At 42.4% G+C, this 25,679-nt stretch overlaps 1 protein-coding gene across 4 annotated transcripts in view; it reads left to right on the top strand.

The window, feature by feature from the left end:
• Positions 1-25,679, top strand: part of mid2 (midline 2) — a 296,983-nt gene that overhangs the window by 156,690 nt on the left and 114,614 nt on the right. For all 4 annotated transcript variants that reach the window (XM_054739119.2, XM_015946679.3, XM_015946671.3 and 1 more), the window contains exon 2: positions 19,402-20,267. In XM_054739119.2, the coding sequence (XP_054595094.2) occupies positions 19,458-20,267 (810 nt within the window). In that variant the 5' untranslated portion in view covers positions 19,402-19,457. The remainder of the gene's footprint in view (positions 1-19,401; positions 20,268-25,679) is intronic.

Raw genomic sequence — 25,679 nt, 5'->3', positions numbered from 1 at the left:
AACAGAACTGTCCATCATGTTTTTGTCGGTGTTTGGTTTTATGAATTATGTGCCTAAAACAAGTCATTTCTAGAGACGCCACAAACAGAAATATTAGCAAAGAACCACCTCTCATCTGGGGGAGTGCAGCTGTTGCTCTTGAATGAGCAGCAATTCTACTTCAAGCCTCTCCCAGAAATTGGAGCTTCTCAGTTTATTGCAGCCTGAGTGGGGGAAGGGTGGGCGTGGCCAGCTCCAGCATGTTTTCTTAAAGTAACAGAGCCCTGAAACAGTTCATTCTGGAAGGTACTGAAACTGTTGACAGTAAAACTGCTGAGATTGATTGATGTGAGAGGGAATTGGTGCAAAGAGCTTCAAAAACATGTTTTGCATACACCATAGAAATAATTACAACTTTAAATGATCATATGTTTGCAAGAATAACTTGACAACCCCTGTGATCTGTAGAGATAAATTGTCTCTCTTGACTAGTCATCAGAGAAACTTACATACATTGATTTTAATGTTTCACATAGATTTATGGTATGCAGTTTACAAGTGTTTGTAGAAAAATAATCTAGCAAAAATGCAGGTTATGTTCAAGAAATCCTTTATAAATAACAATTTTAAGCTTAAAGAAACCACAAGCCTGACATGACAGATGCAATAAGACACAATACTTTGAAATATTGTCTGTATGTATTTTTAAATCTAGAGTAGTCAACGCAGCAGTGATTAGAGGGTTAAGCTTGAGTCAGTCTTCTCAGCTGTGCTGAAAAGGAAATGGAAACTCCAGCTTGCCAGGAAAACTGTTTACCTTCTATGAATAGGAATTGCATGTTTGATGAAACCAGCTTGCTCTGAAATCTGCTGCAAAACGAAAAGACCGATCTAGTGTGTGTGTGTGTGTGTGTGTGTGTGTGTGTGTGTGTGTGTGTGTGTGTGTGTGTGTGTGTGTGTGTGTGTGTGTGTGTGTGTGTGTGTGTGTGTGTGTGTGTGTGTGTGTGAGAGAGAGAGAGAGAGGGGGGGGGGGAGAGAATAGAGGAAGAAGGAAAATGAAAATATAGAGGAAAATACTCAGAATAAAGGAAGTGACCAAAGGCACAGGACTGCTGCTTTATCTTTTAGTGCAGCTGTGGGATAGAACAGAGTGATCATTATGTTCAGTTTGATCCCATTTATGGAATCAGATGCACTCTTTCGTTGCATTGCATAAAGATTTCCAAACAGCTATTGCTACAGAAATGTGAATTAAAGTCTTTGATGTCTTGCAAAACGTAGTCCCGACATGTCTGTACATTTTGGTATTTTTACTCGAACGCTTAAATTATTTTCCAGAATGTCAGTAGACTCAAACGTCAGTCATTCCGACCACTAATGGGACAGAATTCCAGTAATTCCACTTAAGCAAAGTCTTATTTCTTTGTAGTTGTAATGCTCAGCTGGGGTAATTGAGGTTAATGCCTTAGGTGGGGTATTCTAGAGTCATGTTGGCTATCTCTGTCGGGAGTGAAAGCCGGGTTTCTAAGGTGTGTACACACGACCAATACCTGTACTTCACAGAGGCGTGTGGATGTGATTCCGTTCTGCAGAAATAGGAGAGTCATTCTGTTATTAGACACAGTCATGATGTTTGGTTCCTTCAATAGAAAAATGAATGGAAGCTCCTTGTTTTAGAGAAAAATCAGTTAAAAAAAGGTTTGTCCCAGGTTGCAAATGTTTTCCTAAAACTTAAAACTTGCGTTACCATACTTGGCTCATCTGGACTCAGCCTAATATAATTTTTACTTGTGTATGTGTGTGAGTCTGTGTGTGCGTGTGCTTGCATATGTTTGTAAATGTTTTTAACCTGTTATGGGAATCTGGGGTCATTTTGTAAAGCACTTTGAATCACACTTTGTTTGAAAAGCGCTTTAGAAATAAAATTTGATTGATTGATTGATTGATAAAACCCCTAGCCTGGCATGCCACCCTAAAAATGTGAATATACAGTAAAGTCTGACCACAGCCACAGACAGATCTCAGTCATGTGGCAGAATCTACAGTTGTATTTCAAACTGTCTCTGCATGCTATTGGACAACCAACTATGTGACATACTCACTGCTATGGATGTCAGTCAGTGGGGCAGTCCACCATACCCTGTCGAAGAAGACGCAAATACTTATTTTTTTCTAAATAAAGGACTTAACCTCTATTTGCTCTTGACTCAAAGAAAAGCCCAAGTCTAGTCCAAAGTTGATGCCAAAGCTATTTCAAGTGAGCTGCCAGCTTTTTAAAGGGGCATTATGGAAGTTTGACAGCCAAAACATGTATAGAAATAATAAATGTCTTCTTCATACATTCTCCTGCAATGCCCTGGTCCTGTAGATTGAGCCCTGGCATTTTTACTGTGATTGCCTATTTTTCTGTAAAATCACAGAAAAAGAGAGTTGCTCGGGTCGAGCAGGCTGCTTCATGCGCGTTCACGCTCAGGCATCGCCGTAGCATTTGCTATCCGTAGCTTTAGCAGCAGAGAGAGAGGCAGTGCCAACTCAGCGACTTTGTCGCTGTTCCTAACGCCTAGTGATGAACCTAGCTACATTTCTGAGGACCCTAGCTACTTTCTTCTAGATATTTCCTGCAAATTAACAACAATTTAGCCATTTTTGCTCCGAACCGTTCTTTGATCGTTTTAGCTGTCATCAAGGATATAAATGTTACAGATACCAAAGACGTCATTGGTGCTTTAGCTCACCATTTTAGACGTCGGACTCTCGTGCAGGAGACCCGGGTTTGATACTGGATGTGAACATAGTTTATTTAGAGTTTCTTTTTTACATTAATGGTATATTTTTTTTACAGTAAGATGCCCAAATTTTTATTTGACACTCGCCGAATGACATTGAATTCACCGATAAAAGAGATGTGGGTTCAACTTTCATTTTGGAACAATTTTTCAAGCAATGGAAGGGAATGATCTGAGCATGCAGGAGGACTGACCCATCATAAACCTTTGTCGGCTGTGCTGAAGAGAAAGGTACAGAACCAAATTATTTATTTAATTTGCTGTGCGTTCTCCTGTCCTCTGTCCTCCGGGCCACACACACACACACACACACACACACACACACACACACACACACACACACACACACACACACACACACACACACACACACACACACACACACACACACTGTACTGTCAGCTGTTATTTCCGTTAAGGAGTGTGCACGTACAGCATGCGCGCCTCGTGCACAAGCCTACTATTGAAGCTGCCGTTTTGCTTTTGGCCTGAGGGGGCAATTGCGAGCATAAAAATTCATAACTCCGTAAAGTCCCTTTAAGCCTCTTTTAAAAAAGAATGTCGCAAATTTGCTGCAATGCCTTGGCGGCATCAGGGAGCCATAGATCGTTTATAAGTGGTCAGACCGTGGCACAATCATGTTCTTTTCACAAAAGATTATGGGATGACGGCATAAATGGGGCATGGGGGCAGTCTCTGGGCTGCCGTGGACTTCCATTTATCTTGGACATAACTTGCTTTTTATTGCGATTGAAGCAGCACTCATTAAGTTCTTTTAACAAGTCACTCCTAAAGGTGTGTGTCCTCCACAGCCCCCGTGCAGTCTCTGGTGATCTGACCTCCAGCTCTAACAGGGAGAAGCTCCATTGCTTCAGATTATCATCTCAGCTCGTTCTGTTTACAAAAGTGAAACTTATGGCCTGTTTTTCATTTCATTTTCCATATAGTTGCTGGCCAGAGGTCGGCAGTAACTCTCCATGTGATGATGACACCACCCTTTGTTGTGCCAAGGCGCAATCGCCATGTTTAGGAGTCAATTACTGCAGTATTACTACCAAGCAAAGCGAACGCTGCAAAATTTGTGCATCGCCATGCTGGCATAGCATGCTTATAAGATACTCCGTTGCAGTAATATTACGCTGATTTGCCAGCAAGGTGTGTCTTGTAAAATGGGCTCTTGTTATTTCACTCTTTCCAACCTCTTGCCTGCTTGGAGAAATTGATGAAAAGAATTGTGAATATAACCGTTCCATGGCAGATTGAGGTCACAGATTGCAGGCGTGTCAGTCGAACATCTTGTCTTTGTTTTGCTTGGAGAATGAGCCTGACAGCAAACAGCTATTGCGCTTTCCTATAACGGGGTTAAAGTATAAAAGTTAGTATTAATCACATGTCAGCCGAAATACCAGCAGAGCTGATGGGAACATTCTGGCAACACAAGCTTAACTTTCTCTGGAGCAAACAAAATGGAATAAAACATTGTTTTTTCATTGCTTAAGTTCATTACCAGATCACCATGTCCATGTAATGTTTTTTATGTGTTACACGAAGAGTTATGTGCAGCATCAGCTATTGGCTCGGATGTTCAGTTACAGCTGTATTGAAATACAACTGTTCTTTAGAGATGTTAATGAACCAGAAAATATTTTAAGCTCTCCGTCCAAAAATCTCCGCAGAAGAAAATCCGTCAAACCCCCTGCTGCTGTTGTTTACTGTCATCTTACAAACTGGAGCCTTTAAACCTCAGCCGTGTGATTTTCTGCTTCTCTTCCTTCAGTGTGATAAGCCTGTCTGACAGCATCCAGAGTGATGAATAGATTTAGCTAGTGTGAAAACATGAACGCAACTCTCTACACTTGTAAAGAGTAGTGTGGGTACAGATGGAGGGATTATGTGGTGGGTTGTGGGATGGGTTGGGGGTGTACTGTATGCAGGTTGGCTGACAATAAAGAGTGGTTTAGTTTTTACAGATTGTCATAGTGGTGAGACTTCAGTTCGCATTACTGACAGCAGCTGGTGCTGACAAAGAGCTCATTATACCTCTTATCATGCAGATGTGTGTGTTTGGCTGCATTAGGGCTACACATCTGGATGTGGACATTTATACAATCATTTGTTTTAGCAAGTAAGTCGAGGGAAAAAGACAAATATGATTGATACAATTTTAGCATTAGTCCTAAATTGTCCATTTTTACAAAATCTGATAAAGAATATATATTTGTTTTAAAATGTCAATTCATGCAACTGTATTAGATGTTGGTGCTACACAATATCAGCTGAGAAAGAGGCGGTGGAATAAAAAGGCCCCTTATTAGGGATAGACTGAAATATGGGAATATTTACCCTTTAACCGACATCGGCTGATATACCTCTTTAGTGTAGGCTGATTTAAAGTCAGGCATATCTGTGGATATTCAGACAGGAAGTCTCAATATTCAGTCTAAGAAAGGAGGGATTTGTTGTGATCCACAAAAATCCAAAGGGATTCGAATGAAGGCAACTGGACTTTGGTTTCTTGAAGACGTTTCACTTTTCATCCAAGGACCTTTGCCAATTCTGACAGGAATATAGTAGGGTCAAGCTTATTAAGGGTAGCTGGCTGTTGTTCCTTAAGTTTATTATTATGGTAGATTACCATGACCTGGAGACTGAGAACCTTCACCAGCATCCACAAAAAATGTTTTACTTATAGTTTACATGATGATGTTAATAAGTATGAGCATTATGCACTTTAGATTTTGCACGTGGGCAGAATTCTTATACATCCACTGTTGTAGCAGGGGGAGGTTTTAGCATAAGGTGGAAAATGTCTAGATTGTCAACCTTCTGAAAAAACTGGCAGCACATGTCTGGCATCGGCTGACCATGACTTTGTCATATCAGAACTGCCAATAAAAAAACTCAAATGGGTTGATCTCTACCTCTTGTTAAAATAATAAGAAACCCCTCAAAAGTCTGTTTTTTTTTTCTTTATTGATTCTATTTTTCCATGTCCTGTCTGGCTGTGAAGCAAACAGAATTGATGTCTGAATGCTGGTGACAAGCCTTACAGATTTACTCTCAGGTGGAGCATCAAAGCGTCTGCTTGTAATGTCATGCCTGATACTTAAAACTTTTTTGCTATTGTATTTGAATGCTTTGGAGTTTCGACCGGACACGGAGACAGAGACGAAAGAGAAAGGAAGAATTGGGGGGGGGGGGGGGGGGGGGGTATACAATCAATGATGAACACGAGTCTGCTTCTAGACCTGCAGAAAAGGGACACACATCAATACAACAGGAGCAAGCTATCACTGCATCAACTTGTGAAATCAACATTATTTTACTGAACAATCACTCGATAATAAATCACAGTGCATTTAGTGCCAACCACAGCCTTAAGACATGTGTTGGGCGTGCCCAAGTCCATACTTATGAGAGCACCATGTGAGCACCTGTGTGCGTACACGCGCTTGTATATGTAAGGTTTCTCCATAGAAGCGTTCATTAGAGAGTGTGAGGGGCCACAGATCTGCCCCCCAAAGATGCATAGGAGATGGAGGGAACTCCAAGTCCTGTAGATCCAGGAGCTGCCCCAGAGCACAGGGACCCCAAGGAGACCGCGACCAGAAAAGCCGCTGCCCCCCTCGAGAGGCACAAAGGATCGCCTCGGGGGGCCACAACCAGCAGCTGGCAGAGTCCCAGGAGATATCAGGGGCAAGCCCACAGGCCCTCCCGCAGCCTCCCACCCCCAGCCGGCTAAGCCCGGGACCCAGCAACCCGGGACCCAGAGGCGACCACCCCCGCCGGGGACCCAGCAGAGCCCAGGGACCCAGATCCCACCAGGCAGCCACCAGGATTGATCAGGCAGATGCCAAAAATCTTAAACCCCCTGACCCGGGAGCCACGAACACTCAGGCAGACCAAGGCACCACACTCCACACCAGGTGTGGCAGGGGGAGGGGAGACAAAGATGTATAGCATCAAAAGAAGTCCCAGAAGAAGGGAGGAGTCAAAGGCCCCACCTGACATATACAGTCATACACAAACACAGTCACACACTCCCTCCCTCATGCTCACACATACACAAAGACTTACAAAAATGCACACCGGACACCCACTCATGCTCTCCATACACACCCTATTCACTCTGGTCCCGGTACTGCTGCACATGTGGTACAACCATTACCGGTTCCCAGAGTTTGACCCTTTCTGCTGGGGTGCTGATGAGCAGGCTCCCCTGCCCAATGCTGAGCAAAGCAACCCACCACCCCAGACCCCAACCAGATGGCCAGATCTCCCTCCTATTCTCCAGCCCCGGGAAGCCAAGTGACAACGGAGGTGTGCTAAGACCCTAGTCGTCTTCTGCCTGCTCCAAAATAGTGTTAGTGCATGTTGATGAGGTGTAATCCATGGCTGTGATGAGCGGGCAGTGCGGGCATCGTCTGGCCTACATCCAGGTAAGGTTGGGTCCTCCCCCTCCTGGACATTCCCCTCCCCTGTGATGGACCAGCAGAGGAGCCAAGGTCTACCTGAGGCCCCTGAGCCCGGGCCAGGCACTGCCGCATGTTCCTGCCTTCTTCCTAGCAGCATACATGTCAGCACCCGACCCCCAAGGCCCCGCCCAGATCCCCACACGGGACCGGCCACCCCCACACCCCGAGCCCCCAGGCCCCCACCCAGACCCGCTCAGGGGCAATGCAGCTGCCAGGCAGGGACCCATGGCCACCGCCAAGACCCCCAAGGAGCCCCACTCACAACCGCCAGTAGTCCACCCCCTGAGGCAACCCAAGCACCTCCAGAGGATGGCAGCAGCCTGCCAGTCCCAGACACCCCCAGTGAACCCACCTCCAGGGAAAGTCCGGGTACTCCAAACTGCAGACCCTCCACCCCATCACCCACATCATCCCGCAGGACAATATCAATGATCCCCTATCACCGCATGTGATGGAACCTATCAAAGGAGCCCAGAGAAATTGAATTGAAGTGGAATCAGATGCTGTATCAAGTGAAATATGATCTAACAAAAGATTTCTATACTGGTTAATGCAAAGAGTATCTCTATTTTTCCAATTCATGAGGATAGTTTTCTTAGCGATGCATATGGCAGTCAGAACCACGTGAACTAAAGATGTTTCAATTGGAACATCGTCCAGGTTTCCCAGTAAACAAAGAGAGGGGGAAGTTGGGATATGACATTTCAGACACTTTGACAGGTCTTCACATACTCTACCCCAACATTCCTGGACAAGTGGACAGGACCACCGTGCGTGGATGTAATTGTCAGGAACATTGTTTGTGAAGTGTGTACAGGTGTCAGATGACACAAACCCCATCTTGAGCTTAAATTTTTGTTTGACTACAGATTTAATTTGGTGATATTGTAAAAAGCTATTCTTATCTTTTCCAAATTGGGAGACTATTCTGTTAAAGGGGATGAAGTCCAATCCTTCATATATGTGTTCCATGTATAGGATTCCTTTACTTTTCTAGTCCGGAAGGTTCATCATTTTGTTATTTTGCAAAATATCAGAATTATTCCAGATAGATGTGCGTCTGCATGGTATTAGTGAAGACTCTGTCATTTTTAGATACTCCCACCATGCTGTCAGAGAGGTGCTGATACTAATACTTTGGATGCCTTCATGTTTTCTTATGCTTGAGCTACTAAATGGTAAGTCTGAAAGTTCTATCATAGTGCAAAGTGTCTGTTCTAATTTCGGAGAAAGAGTAAAACATCATCTGCATAAAGACTGATCTTATGTTCTATTTTCTTACACTTTATCCCTTTTTTTTAAATACCTGTTGCTTGACTAATTGCTGCGGGTAGTGGTTCGATAAAGATAGCAAACAGTGAGGGGGAGAGTGGGCATCCCTGCCTGGCCCCCCTCTGGAGACAGAAGCTAGCTGATATTTGGTTGTTTGTCCTGACAATGTGCTGTTGGTGAACTGTATAATGTTTGTAACCAGTTTATAAAGAAGTTCCCAACACCAAATTTATGTAAATTTGCAAATAAGAACTTCCAGTTAACTCAATCAAAAGCCTTTTCTGCTCAAAGTTTGGTAAAAGTTGTTGAAAGTGTTGTTTATTCTTTCAGGATCATAAACTATATTCCCGGTTAAGTCTTTAACAGCAGATATGGTGGTTCTCTCTTTATTTATTTTTAACTGGTTAGCTAAAAACTTACCTGATTTATTACTATGTTCAAAGTTTTCTATTTGTAGTCTTTATGCTAAAAATTGTGTCTTTTTGTGAATAATTCCATGAAGTTCTAATTTAGCTTTACTTGATTTAAATAAATAAAATTGAAATTAAAATAAAATTATGTAATCAAATAAAAGTTAAAATAATAAGAAAACCCTCAAAAGTCTGTTTGTTTTAGGACAGGAGTGGCACACGTTCAACCTCGTTAAAGATTTGAAACTCTAAGGCAAATTGTCCATTTTCTTGTATTTTGGTTTATTCTTTTTTTTACCCAATTTTACGCTACATTATGTTAAAGTACCAGCGAATACTTGTTATAAAAAGGTTGTTACATGTAAAGAAGCAAATCCTAATTTTGGCTTCATCAGGTTAAAATAAGTGAACTCTTGTGCTCACCACCGGAGGTGATGGAGCTTGTCGCGCCGGTAACCGAGTCAGTGAAGGAGAAGCTTGTTGCTTTTTTGCTACCAGCGAGTGAATTTAACACATTTCATGTTGAAGACACATTTTAACAGGTCCTGTTAATTTCACATATTTGCACACAGAGTTGGCCAGATTGATATTTTCATCATCCCTATTTCAAAAACTGAAACAGCAGCACGTTATTTCGGTTGGGTTTGGTAAATATCAGTGTGATTTTGAGGCATAACAAGTACAAATTATGACATATTCATTTAAGACTAATTTTTGTAAAGACTTTAAAATAGTATTTACTCTGGTAAAGTTCCTATTTTATTGCATTACCAACCCCGGTCACTCACATCATCAAAGTACCACCAGGAAAGTCGTTTAAGAGATCATGTGATGTTAATACCTTACATTTTTATTCAGAAAGTCCTCAAAAGGTGAAAAAAGCAGAAGCCAAAACTAAGTATTGCGTGTTAGTTTAGATCATATAGATTAGATTAGATAAATACCATACCAAAAAGTAATAGTTGAATGAAGAAAGTAGGTGCAACATTTCCCAAGATTAAAGTTACACATCTTGACAAAAAAACATCTTGAGGAATTGATGAAGAGTTTGTGTTTCTGACATCATCCCTTCAAATGCAAATAGCCCAGCTGCATGGGAACGCAGTTCTGTATTTTTGGCCCCAAAGTCAAAGTGTTGAGTTTGTTTAAATATTTATGCTTCATCAAGTGTTCGTCAGGCTCCCTCTTGGCTCTGCAGCTGTGTGATTACAGTTCAGTGGGGACCAGTTAGGTTCCTACCCAGATTGTTTGCTGAGGGATAATCATCTTTGTTTCACCAATGCTGCTGCTCCAATCTGATGCATGCGTCAGCGCTGTAAAGTCAAACCCTCACAGACACACTCCTGGGACAATCACAGTGTGCTTTTAGATAAACAGATGCTTTCATTGTTTATTTTTATTGTTGTTATTATTATTAAGATTATGAAGTGTCATAAAGTGTGACATACATACTTTCTATTTTGGGCACTGCCCAAGGTTACGTCTGAGAAACCCTGGATGGTGAACACTAGGGTTGGGCATTGAGCATCGATTGGAACCGGTTCCAACTGTTAGTTTTTCCCGGAATCGATCAAAGTTTTTTTTTTTTTATTATTCCTAGTTTCGATTCCTAGAATGCCGATGGAAGAGGAATCCACGGCCGAAATGTGATCTGCAAATTGTGATCAACACTTTCCAGAGCTGATCACACCAGCTGTCAGTGTGCAGCACCGAGTCCCCCCTCCCCCCACCCGGCACGCAGCGGCCAAATATAAACAAACGCGTCTGCCGAACTTTTACTCCTAATGTAAACTTTAATTCCTGCAGTAAAAAAATGTGGCGTATAGGGAACTTGATAAAAAAAAACGTCAACACGGTGGATTTAATAGAAGCTTTAAAGAACAAACTCTGGACGGTGTGAGGTGAGTTTGTCTCACTGCAGAAATAAAAACACACACGGAGCGTCAGCAGTCAGACACAGCCGCTCACCAACACTCGTGTGTGTGTGTGTGTGTGTGTGTGTGTGTGTGTGTGTGTGTGTGTGTGTGTGTGTGTGTGTGTGTGTGTGTGTGTGTGTGTGTGTGTGTGTGTGTGTGCGTGCGTGCGTGCGTGTGTGTGTGAGAGCGTCAGAAGGCTGAACAATAACCTGTAGAATAATTAAAGTCATCATGCTAGAGCAGCTTTCTCTGTGGTGGACCACACCAGCTTCTGCCACAGTAAATAATTATAATAATAATAAATCACACACAAAGCTGTGAACATTTAATTTTCCTTTCTGAACTATTTCTGTTGAGAGTTTTAATGTTTAAAATCTGTTAGATTGTTACTGACAGCAGCTACATTTAGGTTTCACTTCCCGTTCTGACTGAATGCTGCTGCAGCATGGAGGTGTAGTTCTCAGTCATCCTGGACATGATCATCCTGAGAGTTTTAGCTGAAAACAGCTGGATGTTTCTGGATATGCTGGAGACATTTAGCCTCTCATCCCAGAGGCTTCTTCCAGACGTTGGTTGTGGTCAGAAACAAGCACACTGGTTGTGCTGCAAGCCATTTTCTTTTTTTCTCCAAAACATGTTTTAGTCTAAATGAAGGTGATGTTATTGTGCATAGAATGAAAATTCATGCTGAAGTTAAGATTATTTCATCAAGTAGGACCTGTGGCTAGCTGGCTCATGTAAAACATGTCATGTCTTCAAAGAATCGGAATTGGGAATTGATAGAATCCGGAATCGAAACGAGGAATTGGAATCTGAATCATTCAAAATCAAACGATGCCCAACCCTAGTGAACACATTCAGATACAAATACTGTAGTGCAGATATACAACAGCGGCATAAATACAATTCGCTGATAAATGTTTAATTGGGGAGTTTGCATGTGTGTGGATGTGTGAAGATGTGTTTGTGTGTTCATTTAAAAAAAATGATCTAACTGGTCTCTAATGAATCATCAATCAAGCCATTTCAGACTCTGATTAAGACATGGCAAGTCTTGCAGCAGTAATCAGTCTCAGACTGGATTAGAGTGAGCTCCTTAGATTATTCTACCTCTGAATGTGTTTGTTTAGATTTGTGTGGTGCAGTGAGACCAAAGCTATTTCTGAAAGCATCAAATTAGGTGAAACATCTCATCATAACAAGGATGGCAGAGAAAGTAAACAAGAAGATGACGACACGTTTGTGAATTTACAGCAGTGATCGTGTGTGGCTGTTTTGTAAAAGTGTGTGTAATGCACAGAACAAACGTCTGTGCCATGAAGCCAGTGATTCGGCCTCTAAGTGGCTCCCATCACAGCTGATATTGTTTCCCCAGAGTGACATAGCTGAGGCTTAATGGGCCTGCTGATGGTGTGTTCAAGCTTGGTGTTAATTATAACGCCATGCTCCATTAGACACAGCCACATTAACATCAGGATAAGCAGCTCTTCAAAAAAGACAGATATCATGCTGGTTCAGTCCACCCTAGGACTGGCAGGGCCGGATTATCATTGCAGGGGCCCCTGGGCTCAATGTGGTTATTTAAAAGATTATACAGTTATTGAAAAGTTTGCAAAGATGAAATATCTACATGTTTTTTGTTCAAAACAACACTGGAGAGTGACTCTTTATTTGAAATTTCATGTATAGAAAATGTTTCTTTGTTCAACTACATTCATATAAAACGGCGTTTGTAGAGTATACAGTAGATGTGTGCGGCAGACCTCGTTCACCTAAAAACTGTATTACAGCGATCACCCGCCTGAGCTCTTCCCGCCAATGCCGCTTCTCCAGCTGTTGCACCAGTTTAGCTGTCACTGTTCCGCTCCCAGAGGCTGATGAGCGGCGAAGCAACGCCAGCCGGCTGCTGCAATGCTCTGGACTCTTCTCGTGGTCACGGATGTTTCCATTCAGAAAAACCGCTAATAAACTGTTTTTTCTTCGTTCCAAACAACATGCATGGAAAACAAAAGATATTGCCTGTTGTAGGTGAATATGTGATCCAATCATGTGAAACACTTTCTCCGTTTGGGAGCTGACAGAATAGGAGATCATTTTTAAGGGAGCGCAGTTTACCCCCCAAACCCTCATCTCGTGTCGAAGCTGGATATCTGCTCCCCCGATTATGAAAGGCAGCAGCCCCCCCACTCGATCAGGATAGCGCGGGTGCTTTAATTCACTTTTCCGCACAGTGCTGGCGGGTCACATACCTGATAAACCCACGGCTCATTATCCCCAGTACAATTAGCTTCCGCAGGTGCTGAGCAGCTAACAGCAGCTTTCTCTTCCTCCTCGGTTATTTTGTCCACTGGACAGCTAAGTTTCCTGCCATCATCCACGCCGCTACTTCTTCCTCCTGATTTTCATCGATGCGCTTTTTAAAAAAATGTGTCAATAGATGGAATACTTTTGATCAAACATGCCTCCTTCTCTTCCTTGTCTCGTTTCCTCTTTTGTTTAAAGCAGCCGCTTCTTCTGTTTTCTCTCATCTTTGCCTCTTCTACGAACTACCCACAGTACGCCCAGCAAACACAGTGCTTATTTATAGACTTCAGTCTAGGGGTGGGGCATGTTACTATGGTTACCACAAGTGTGCCGTATGAATTATGTTAGAGTGACCATATTTCCATTTCCAAAAAAGAGGACAGGAGATCTGTGCCTACCGATGATGTCACACTAGGGCTGGGCGATATGGCCTAAAATCAATATCATAATATATTGAGGATTTAACCTCGATAACGATAAATAGACGATAACTACAGGTATGCGCAGAAAAAAAAGCTGTTCACTAGATGGGGCTGTCACATGTATTACTTTGAGTCACATTTTTACGTGACTCAAAGTGGTACAGCTTCTTAAAGGGACATGAACGTTGCTAACTTACACACAGTTTTTGTTTTTTTATTATCAAATTTATTGTCATGGGAAAAATTATCTCAATAAGAGTCAGAAATGTCTATAACAATACTTTTTCAATTTATTGCCCAGCCCTATGTCACACTATGGCAAAACCACTGAGGTGAAATCACCGCAGCACAGGATGAGTGGAGCGCGTCATGAATGATTAAAAGACAAAGTACTAGAGGATTTAAGCAGATATGAACGATCATGTGTTTATAATAATGTTTTGTTGCTCCACTTTGAGAATGTACCCTGCACTGGACGCAGCGGGCGCACCAACGATCAGCGCTCTGCGTCCTCTTTGCTCAACAGAATCCCTGCTACGCTGAGAGTCCATAAATATTGTAATATAGAAACTGGATCTTTCCCTGAAAGATATCTAGCCCTCATAACTAGATCCCTGCTCCTGGATGAAAAACCAGACATTTTGATCAGCGAGTGAAAAGTGGACATGTCCGGGGAAAAGAGGAAGTGTCGTCACCCTACATTACGTAACGCAATTGGTTTAGAAAAAATGATCATGGATCTTATTGGTTATCTGATATATGTCTGAAATTTGAAGGATTTTTTTCTCCAACGTTAAGACTGCTGCACAAAAAAAAAGAAGAAAAAGACTGCTGCTTGCGTGGGCCCCCTTGTGAGTCGTGGTGGATAGCTGCTTATTGAGTCAGGATCCTCTGGAGGTTTCTTCTTGTTAAAAGGGAGTTTTCCTCTCCACTGTTGCTGCATGCTTGCTTTTTATGAGGTTTGCTGGGTTCCTTATATAGGAAACTTTTTTTCTGATTGGCTTAATGAATTGACCTGTATTGGAATGTTCAGGGTTCATTTCAAGATCCTGGTTCTGGTCTATAGGGCCTTACATGGACAAGCACCATCTTACATTGGTGATCTCCTCAGTCCCTACACCCCTAGCAGGTCCCTGAGGTCCAGCGACCAAAGTCTACTGGTTGTGCAGCGCACCAGGCTAAAGACCAAAGGTGACAGATCATTTGCTGCTGTGGCCCCCAGACTCTGGGACTCTCTCCCCCTAAGCCTGAGATCAGTGGACTCATTAGTCTCCTTTAAAAAGCAGCTGAAAACTCACTTGTTCAGGCTGACTTTGGTGTGACCTTCCTCACCACCCTCTCTTTATTCTGCTCTTATTCTGCCTTTCCCGCAGTCCACTGATTTCCCTCTTTCCTATTCATTTTCTCTCCTCCTTTTCTTACAGTGTTTTTTGCCACAATTTCATATTTTTCTCATTTGGACTATATTTTTGATTGTTTATTAATTATTTTGTACTTTTATAGTTTTTATGTTTATGTGAAGCACCTTGTGATTTTTATCTTGAGAGGCACACAAAAATACACCAGAATCAAAATGTCACTGTGGCAACCGCATGACGATGTGTAACAGTAACAATTTTAGCTGCAAAGCACATGGTAATAATTCATAGTGCATTTAGTGCCAACCACAGCTTCAGGTTATGTATTAAAAACGCCTGAGTCGATACTTCTGAGAGCACCATGTGATCACCTGTGTGCATACACATGCTTTTGTATGTAAAGTTTTTTTTTATAGGAGTGTTTAATAGTGAGTATGAGAGGCCAAAGACCTGCCCCCAAAGACCAGCGGAAGATGGAGGTATTCCAAGCCCCAGAGGTCTTCCCCGGAGCACAGGGACCCCAGAGAGACTGCCGCCGAAGATGCCATAACCCCCCTCCCGAGAGGCACAGAGGATCAGCCCGGGTGGGCCACCCAGCAGCCGCACCAGAGGCCCAGGAGATAATAATGGCAAGACTCCAGGCCTGCCCGCAGCCGTCCACTCCAGGGCAGGCCAAGCTCGGAACTCAGCAGCCCGGGACCCAAGGGTGCCCAAGCCCGGAGGAGGCTCGACAGAACCCAGCGATCCGAACCGCACCAGACAGAGCCGTTTCTCTAATCCAAGTTCCCTCCCCACATTTTCTCCAAGGCTGATCCAGACATCACAAGAGTTAAACTCATCAGCTTGAGGCAAAGACTTACTTCCAACCGCAAAGCTAGAAACATGTCCTCTGACTGAGGAGTCGACTCCAAACACAATCATTTTACACACAACTGCATACCACCCCAGTGAATATGGAAGGCCATGTGTTAGCAAAAGAGAAGATGAGACCCTGCGCTTCCCTAAACTAAACAACCTACTCTTCATGACAATTCCTCAATATTCTGTCCATGAAAACCACAAACAGGAATTTACCAATAAACACGGGGATTTGAGAACCAAACTTCCATTAATCTTTTAGAAACTCTATGCAGATATTTAGAAAGCTGGAAAAATTGTAGAAAGTGGTAAAAATCAGTGAAAGTGACAGTCTGGGACACAGGCAAAAACTAAAAATGACTGAAAAAATAATAACAAATAAAGGTCTATTTCTGATCAATAATGTCTCATTTGTGCTAGGGTTAACAAACTGTGATGTAGGTGACTGATTTTAGTTAAAGCTGTCTTTACTTGTCTGCATCACTGTCCTCTGCATACTATGTTTAGATATTTCAGTTTATCTACCTCTGGTTGCCAGTTATCTGATAACCAAAGGCAGATAAATTAGCCCTACTGTTGGTGTAATGAAGCAGAACCATACTGGCTGGCTCAGGGTAGCACACTGCTGAACCCTTCTTTTCTTTATGCCAAATGGAGCCGGGCTCTTTGATAACAATCACTCAAAGCATCTGATAAATGCTGGCCAAGGTGAATATTGGTGGAGGTTATTGTGCACATGGTGCTGCGCTTAATGAAAATAATATATACACCCTCCCTAAACTCACATCCTTACACATATATTTACACTCTGGCACAAGCCTTGTTGCTTTTTATCTGTGAACCATCTGCATGATTTGCAGTGCAGTTTTTTCTTTTCTTTTCCAGATAATGAATTTTTGTTACTTCTCAATTGCATGCACGCTCTCCTCAGATGAGTCGCTTTCCTGAGCTCTGTAAGTGGTGCACAAATCATGTTCGCTTTGAACACAGCTCCGTGTCGAGGGGTTGGTTCTTGTATGTGGCAGGAGGAGACTTCACTTAGTGCAAATGAATCTCAGCCTTTGAGCTGTGGTTGTGTCTTTATGCAGGCCTACTTTCAGCTGTTGGTTGGAAATTCTTACTGTTGTTCTGCCAAACGAGTTCTGCCCACTAAAGGATGTGAACACTTGAAAACAAGATTTACTATCACTTCCTGGTCAGGAGGAACTCAAACTGTCAACGTCCTTTTCAGCAAGCTAGGTGGGTTGAGTGTCTTCCCCAAGGAGCCGGAGCCGTGATGGAACCTGCAGCCTTCAGATAACTGGGAAACCCACTCAACCTCCTGAGCTACTTGCTGAACATTATTTATTCGTAGGCCCATAGACATGAATACGTAGACTCCCTATTGGGTGCTGGAGAGCATAACATCGTCACCCAACTCACCGCTGAGTGGGCAACTGTGCCCGTTTTTTGTGCAGCCTATGGTTGTCCACTATTAAAAAGAGATTGTGGGATTACTGTAGACTTTTCTAGCCTACCTATTGGGATTTTATATTTTAATTTATTTTGTTCAATTATATTTATATTTGAATTATCATGCCATACTATATATCTGACTTTGTCAAAAAGCATAATACAATGTGTTTCCTTAAGTTGGGTAAACTCCTTCCTTAGTAGAAAAAAATGCACTGCAAATGGGGGCCCATCCAAGATGGCGGACTGCTGCTACGCCAGCTCCAATAGGCAGTGCAAGTCCAGGGGGTGTCTACATGTATGATGTCTATGTGTAGACCTTCTTCTTTTAAAGCAACACTTATATTTCACACTTCTTCCTCCTACTGGTTGGAAGTGGAATTACAACTGTTGTAAACAACCCTGCTGCAGCCAGCTGTAGCTAGTGCAACAACAAACAAACCCTATCACAAGCGAACTGTCACTAATTAAACTAAGAAGTAAAAAAAAAAATAAAACTGACAAACCTTTATTACTTACAAGTCAACAAAGCCAGGTCACCATCAGTCTGCGATTTTCTTCAGTTCCCTCAAACAAGTGTAGGCCGCACTGATGTTAACGCTGGTTTTAGGTTTTTGCTTAATCTCTAAAGATATTATTCTCTTATTTTAAATTCCAAGCTCTACCATGATGCCAACGTAAAAATCTTCTTGTCGTTTTAAGGATGGAAAGCAGGTAGAGGACTCCCACTAGGGTTCCTACCAGAACCACACAACCGTGACGTCTGGTTTCTGGTCAGCAAAATGCTGTCCAGTGTGAAGTTGCTCAAGTTTCTGGCTCAAGAACCACTGAAGCAATTAGTGTTAAAATTTGTTTTGTGTTGCTTTATCAACTGACACAAAAAAACTGAAACTGAAAGAAAAAGCTCAGTTAGTTTTTCAGTGTTTCATTGACGGTACTAACCCAAAAACCTTTTTACAGATCAGATAGAATTTGGGAAAAAATAAAGCAGTTTTGGACATGTTAAATGGAAAAAAAATATCCTCTATTTCCAAGTAAACAAAGCCATAAGTTTTTTTTATTTTGTGAATGTTATGATCAAATGAGCTGTTGTAGAAATCTCTGAATATTAGAGAAAAAGATATAAGACCTAACCACAATATAGCTAGTTTGAGCTAGACTAGTTGCTGCTGCCTTGAATTCTCCCAACACTTTTGGGCAGAAAATATTAGATGCAACATATTGCAGAAAATTGAATTCAAAGTAAAAACTAGTATATTTTCCCCATCACCTATTCTAATCTGGATGTTGTGTTTGTAAATCTAAAAGCAGCTGATTAGTAAACTGATGAAGGCAGATGAGGATCATCATTAGTCAGTTTATTGGTGCAGCTTCTGCTTGGTTTCTTTGAAAGGATGGCGAGGCCCTACAAGCTGCTAACCTAAGTCCTGGAACCAGAAGGGTGCAGTGATAGAGGAAGCAAATTCTCAGTGGTTTCACATGATTTTTAAGGCCACCTCAATGGCTAGGCAGCTTGGTATGCAGGCTACGAGGCGCTGAGATTTGTAGCTCTCGGAGAGTGAGAGCGAGCGAGGACATGGAATCAATTTTCTTGTTTAGCTGAGGTCTGGTATTCACTGCCCTGCTTAAAATTTCTGTTTTGAAAGTTTAAATCTCACTTCGTTTAAGTGTTTATAGCTCAGTATGCCAAGCTGATGTTCCATAAAAGATGTAAGTTTAAAAATCAGGAAATTGTAAGAAGGCAAAGGTTATTCTCTACAAGATTTTATGTCCCTCCTGCTGCTGGATGTCTGTCTCCTTCTCTCTGCTATTTCGCTCAGATGATCGATTTCTCTCCTAACATTCAGCCACCCTTTATCCTTTTCTTCCCTGTTGGTTCAGTCATTTCTTTTCATAGCAAGAAGAATCACGTGGCGAAGGCCTAAACAAACGAGCCAGTCCCTCTGTCCAGCATGCTGAACAAGCTCACATGTTACAGAAAAACAGCTAAGTCTGGCGTTTCTGCCAAACCTGCAGCTCATTTACCTGCAGCCCGCGTCTCACAGCTGAGAAATCAGAAATAGCAAAATGATGCGTTGTTTAAAGTTCCTGCTGATTTCAGGGAACGGCTGAAGACCAAGCTGGGGCAGGTTTGATTGTAACTGTCTGCCTTTTCTTGTTTCCATGCAGGTAATTGGCCAGCTTCTGTGGGATTTGATGTCACCTTTAGACTGGTTTAACTGAAGATGGAAACACTGGAGTCAGAGCTGACTTGCCCGATCTGCCTGGAGTTATTTGAAGATCCTTTGCTCTTGCCTTGCGCCCACAGCCTCTGTTTTAACTGCGCCCACCGAATCCTGGTGTCTCACTGCTCCACCAGCAAGCCCCTCGAGTCCATCTCCGCCTTTCAGTGTCCCACCTGTCGTTACGTCATCACGCTGAATCAACGCGGCCTGGAGGGCCTGAAGCGCAATGTGACGTTGCAAAACATCATTGACCGCTTCCAAAAGGCCTCCATTAGCAGCCCCAACTCCCCCACGGAGAGTCGGCGCCTGCAGACGCAGCGGCCGTACACGGCCACCATTAGCGGCACAATAGCTGGAACGATTGGTGGCGGGGGGACTGGTGGAGGAAGTGCACGTGGCAGCCCGGCCACTTCCAGCCACTCCCACTCGCACGCCAATCACACCAACCACAACAACGCTAACCACAGCCCAGCTGTCGTGGCAAAGATGGATCTGCGAATTAGCTGCCAGTTCTGTGAACAGGATCCACCACGCGAGGCTGTCAAGACGTGTGTCACATGTGAGGTGTCGTACTGCGACAGATGCCTGCGTGCAACGCACCCCAACAAGAAGCCCTTCACCAGCCATCGTCTGGTGGAGCCTGTGCCAGACACCCACATCCGCGGTCTGACCTGTCTGGAGCACGAAAATGAGAAGGTCAACATGTACTGCCTGGTGGACGATCAGCTGATCTGTGCCCTCTGCAAGTTGGTGGGCCGCCACAGGGAGCACCAGGTGTCCTCGCTTACCGAGCGCTTTGACAAGCTCAAGGTCAGTCCATTAATATTCTGTTTACAAAGCGTGTGACAAGATAATCAGCAGGACTGTCTCATTTTCATTTCTGACTCCTGTTTCAGTGGAGTGTACCAGTTAGATTCCTAAAAGCAAAGCTTTATAGCGATAAAGAGATAGGTCGTATTGGTTCTTTGTAAACTGTGCACCTACATTTCTACATTAGGAGTCTGCCTGTCAGCTCTTAACTTTCACCATCAACAAGAGGAAAGGTTGCATTGTGTTTGTAGGTTTAGTTTAGGAAGACTTGAAACTGTTTAATGTTGAGAAGGGCAGCGAGAAAGGCGGACCAGTACAGAGGGTTGTCATCATAATAGTGGTTGAGCTGGCATTCCCTGTGGCCACTGAGCTTTCAGAGGCTCCGAGTAAAGACCGGGAATGCTGAATCAGGGTGAAAAACAACAATCTAGTGCTAATTCTACCTCTAAAGGCCTGGATAGGCGAGCTGGAACCCATCAAGTTTTAGTTTGAAATTATATTCGTTGGTGTTTTTTTTTCTTGTAGGAGCACGTTTTAAAATGTTTTAGCGTGATCTAATCTATATTCAAACCTGTATTTTCAGAGAAAGTCACAAAATACACGGCAGTATTCTCACTGGGTATCTAGTGAGGCATTGTACTGAAAGATATTTAGAGCAAATATTGGGATTAACGCAGATTAACATATGTTATCCTGTATGGACTGTAGTAAACTGCTCAAAGCCTTAGTGCATTTTTTTTTCTATAGAGTGATTTCTCATGATTTGTGGAGCTCAGCCAGTGGATTGATCAGCATTCACACAGAATGACCTCAAAACCAGTCTTCACTAGAGGAAAATGGTGTTCTTCTTCACAGGGTTGATATGTTATTAGACAGAAATAAAACCAATCCTAAAAGTAGTAAAAGATGCATCATTGTGTTTTTTACTCGGATGCTGATTTTTAGTGTTGACATGCTGGATCAGGTGTTTTTCTTTTAGTTTAAATAGTAAAAAGCAACCCATGAACCTTTTTGGCATTCTGTAATTTAATAAAGAAATGCTTCTTTAAAATAATCTTCATAATCGTCACTGTTTTCTGGGATTAATGGTTTCCAGACTGATTAGATATTGTGTTTAATTAGAGATTTTTTCAGGATTGTGTATTTTACATAAAGCTATGGACAGATGTTTTCTCTGTGTGGTTTACGATGAAAAACAGATGTTTTCTTTATATTTTTGATCTCACATTAGATCTCTGTGCTGCCCCACAGTGAAATGAGGAGGTTGGTTAGCATCAAAAACACATCTCATTTCATCTCTGAAGTGAGCACAGCAGCTGCGATGTTTACAACAGCTTCCTTTTCTTTTTAGTTAAAAAATGCAGTAATGCTTTATGTATTATTGATGATTTGCACTGCCAAAACTCTGGCTGTCGCCTTCAGTTTAGCGTCAGCGTGTCAGCAGAAATCCTGCTCAACACCTTTCACTGACTGCACCCACGTGGGCGACGGGTTTGTTTTCACTGGTGTTAGCTGTCGTGCTCTCCTCGGGCCGTGGGAGAGCTGCACTGTGAGTTGTTTGCGGATCTCTCGTTTCCTCCCCCAATGTGTTGGCTGGCTGTGGTTCTTTTGAACATCATCCACCGAGGCTTTGAACTTTTCTGACTTTGAGTCGGCCCCAAATTTAGAACAACCTAATTCCAAGCTCTAGTTAACCCACCAGCTCATTTAAATCTTCTTTCCACATATTTCTATTCTAAATCTGTCCTTCCTACTTTTATTCTTTCTGTCTAAAATGTATTAAAACATTTATGAATATACTGCCTTACCTGCATTACACACACACACACACACACACACACACCTGTCTTTCTATCATAGCGAGGACCCTCCATTGACTTCCATTCCTTTTTGTGACTCCACTATGCCTAACCCATACTCTAATCCACATGTGTCAGGCACAAGGCCTTATGTGGCCTGCGAGATAAATATAAAAATATATATATATTAAAACTGACCCGCTGGCCGATTTTACCGCAAAGACAACAACTCCCATGATGCTTTGCGGTGTTAACGCAGAGCCAAAGAGCCCCCTCCTTTGTGTTTTTTCCAGCGTCTGCTGCCAGTCTTCGACAAACTAAACACTCCTCTCACTCAGCGCAGAGTTTACTCGGCTATTTGGCGACGTTGAAGCCCAGAAACGGAGATTTTAACCACTCAGTAATGTGTTCACGACTGAAAGAGAAAGTTTTCCAACTAACTTCCAGACAGAGCTGATATAACTCCGGCGAACAGTGACATGCTCAAATCAGCATGACTCTGTGGCTGCTGTAGTTTTTACTTTTCCTCTCCGACACACAACAACGTGGTCAAGCTGCTCAGACGCTCTCCATGTTCAGCAGCTCAAACCTATGTGAGCACCTGTTGACATCTAATGTTGTCATTATTATGATGAAGATGAACAAAACAACTGGAGTCTCCTCCTCAGCTCAGATCATGATGCAGGTATCTGGTTGGAACAGGTGAGCATCACAGTAAACCAGTGGAACAAACTGAGCTTTAAATATTTTGGTTTTATGCTCTTTTTCTGCTCCAAAACATGAAAGTTAACAGGTGAGATGTTGCATTTTCATTTAAGATAAAATGATATTTTTATTTTGTTGTTAGCCCATGAAAAAAGATTTAACCTACAGTAAACAGGAAGTGGAAAGGCTGCAGATAGATGAATAGAATAGAAAATCCCTTTATTGTTCCTCAGTGGGGAAAGCTAGATGTCACAGCAGCGATGACACTTATTACAGGAGGAAAAAAAAGAAAAATGAATAAACAACAAGAAACATAAATCCTGAATAGATTTAAAAAATGCTGAATATACCACAAGTAATGAATACCACTGATGCGTTTTACTTAAAACTGACTTGCTCGTGTGCAATTTGGTTATTCCACATTCAGTGTTAATGCAAAAATAAGTTTGTTTCCAAATTAAAAGGTTCAAAATTGCATATATGTTGATAAAGAAAATGAGCAAATTTGCTGTCACTTTTTCAAAAAATAATAAGTTTGGCCCGCGACTTCGTCCCAGATTTTCATTTCGGCCCCGTGTGAATTTGAGTTTGACACCCCTGCTCTAACCCTAACCATAACCAAAGCTAATCATTCCTAACCCTAACCTTAACTAAAACTTCATTCACACCATAGCTCTATAACCAACTGGTAAGTTCCTAAATAAAAAGTGAACAATAAAATGTGCTCACTTCATAAAGAAAATTGTCTAAATGGTCCTCATTAGGGATGTGAATCTTAGAGCAAGTCACGATTTCATTTAATTCCAATTCTTGGGCTGCCGATTCGATTCAGAATCGATTCTTGATTCTCAGTTTAAATTGATTCACAATCGGTATTAACAAAGAGTGTCAGCTCCAGGATTAACTACTTTGTTGTACAAGTTAGTTAAAGCTATGGGACATTTTTATTTGACTTTAAACTGGTCATGCTCCAAAAATGCAAATTTACAATGTAAAATAAAGTGATTCTAAAACTGTAAATAGAAGCAATCTTTTGACCAAAAGGCAACATTTATTTTTGCTTACCTTGTAAAATATAACAAATCTGAAGTTACCTAACAGTAGCTGTGAAAGTAATACGGTCAAATACTTTTCAAGTATGTGTAAAAACCAAACCCCCACAATGCAGCTCAAAAATTGAGGCCATCCCGGAAGTACCAAAAATTGCAGTTCCACCCTCATCCGCTGGGGGCTGGTGTCAGAAGCGAGCAAATCCTCATTGACTCCCATGTTAAAAATACCAATTTCACAGCAGAAATAAACATGTTTACAGCCTGGTACCAAAACATGTTTTTTGTTTAAATGATCTAGTTTACACTCATGACAACTCTGAGGGGGTGAATTTTTTTCTCACTCTTCTGGTTAAGTATATTAAAAGCCTAAAATTCTGTATAATTAATGAGCATCAGACCCACGTGACCACAGAGCTAGCTCCGTGGAAAGGCCTCAGTAGAGCCTCGGCCTGGCTTGGAAACTGTTCCGGGATTTTGAGTCTCTGTGTTTGTGTATACTTGTTTGGATATTTTTTGTGCAATTGTTGGACAAAATGACTTGCTGTGGCATTAATTGCACTAATAGAGCATCCAAGGAGTCTCCACTTCATTTTTTTCTGTAAGTAAAATTATATTTATGTATTTTAGGTCACTGCCGAGCTGAGCTTAGATTTTAACATGTACTGTTTAACCATGAAATTTAAATGTAATAGGGTAAAACCCAGTGCATTTAACATAATGCTGCACTTTAGAAAATGGGTTGAAATATAACATGTTGGTGGAGCTGGGTTCCGACTATCGGCTTGTGGAGCTCTCGGGAGACCGATGTTTTCCACCCGGTTCTCCCCTCCCCGCAGCTCGGCGCATCTCTGTCTGATCGCGGCTTCTGTTTGTTGCGCCGCGCGGGCTGCTGGCTTGTGGAGCTCTGGGATGGAAACCTTTCCACCAGGTTCTCCCCAGCCGCAGCTCTGCACATCTCAGATCACAGCGGCGCTTGTCTGCTGTGCGGCTGCCGGCTTGTGGTGGTCTCCGAGACCTCTGTGTTCCACCCGGTTTTACCCAGCGGTCAGCCTGGCGTATCTCTGACTCAGAAGCTCTGGTGTTGTGCACAGTTAACTCCGGCTGTAGCTAGGTTGCTGCCTCGGTTATCTTAGCTCCCACCTCCGTGTTAGCTTTGGGTTAGCTTCAAGTTAGCTTGTAGCTAGTTCGACCGGGTGTCGTCAGTCGATCCCAGCCTTACAGCCACACCCTCAGCTCCTCCTCTCTTCCCTTTTGTGGAATTGTCTGGGCTTGACGGAACCTGTGACACGGTCAAAATGGCGGTGGTGGCCACTTCCCATTTGGCCTCAAAAACGTGATATTGGAGCCTATGGAAATGAATTGTCCAGTATATTTACGTCGATGGTAGAAACAAGTTACATGAGTAATCCTGAGTAATCATTTATCAACGTAGAAAATAAATATGAGAATATCTCAAATCTCTGAGTATGGAAAAAAAAATACATTCAAGTGCCCTCTTATGAGCAGATTCAAACATCAATCATCTCAATTTATGGGACCACAAAAGTAAACGGAGTACTGACTCTCCTAACAAAATCAAAAATGTCCATCTCAAACCTGTAACATGCCAAATATTTGAGTTCTTGGAATTGATTCTGAACCTTTGTGAATCGATTCTGAATCTTTATAAATAAGAATCCCAATTCTGACTTGAATCGATTTTTTTCAGCACCTCTAGTCCTCAGTATGTAGTAAGTACATGAACACACACACACACACACACACACACACACACACACACACACACACACACACACACACACACACACACACACACACACACACACACACACACACATGTTGTGTTAAGCAGCATT

This window comes from Nothobranchius furzeri, chromosome 1 (genome assembly GCF_043380555.1).
Source record: "Nothobranchius furzeri strain GRZ-AD chromosome 1, NfurGRZ-RIMD1, whole genome shotgun sequence".
Lineage (NCBI taxonomy): Eukaryota > Metazoa > Chordata > Actinopteri > Cyprinodontiformes > Nothobranchiidae > Nothobranchius > Nothobranchius furzeri.
This window is presented reverse-complemented; position numbering and strand designations above follow the sequence as displayed.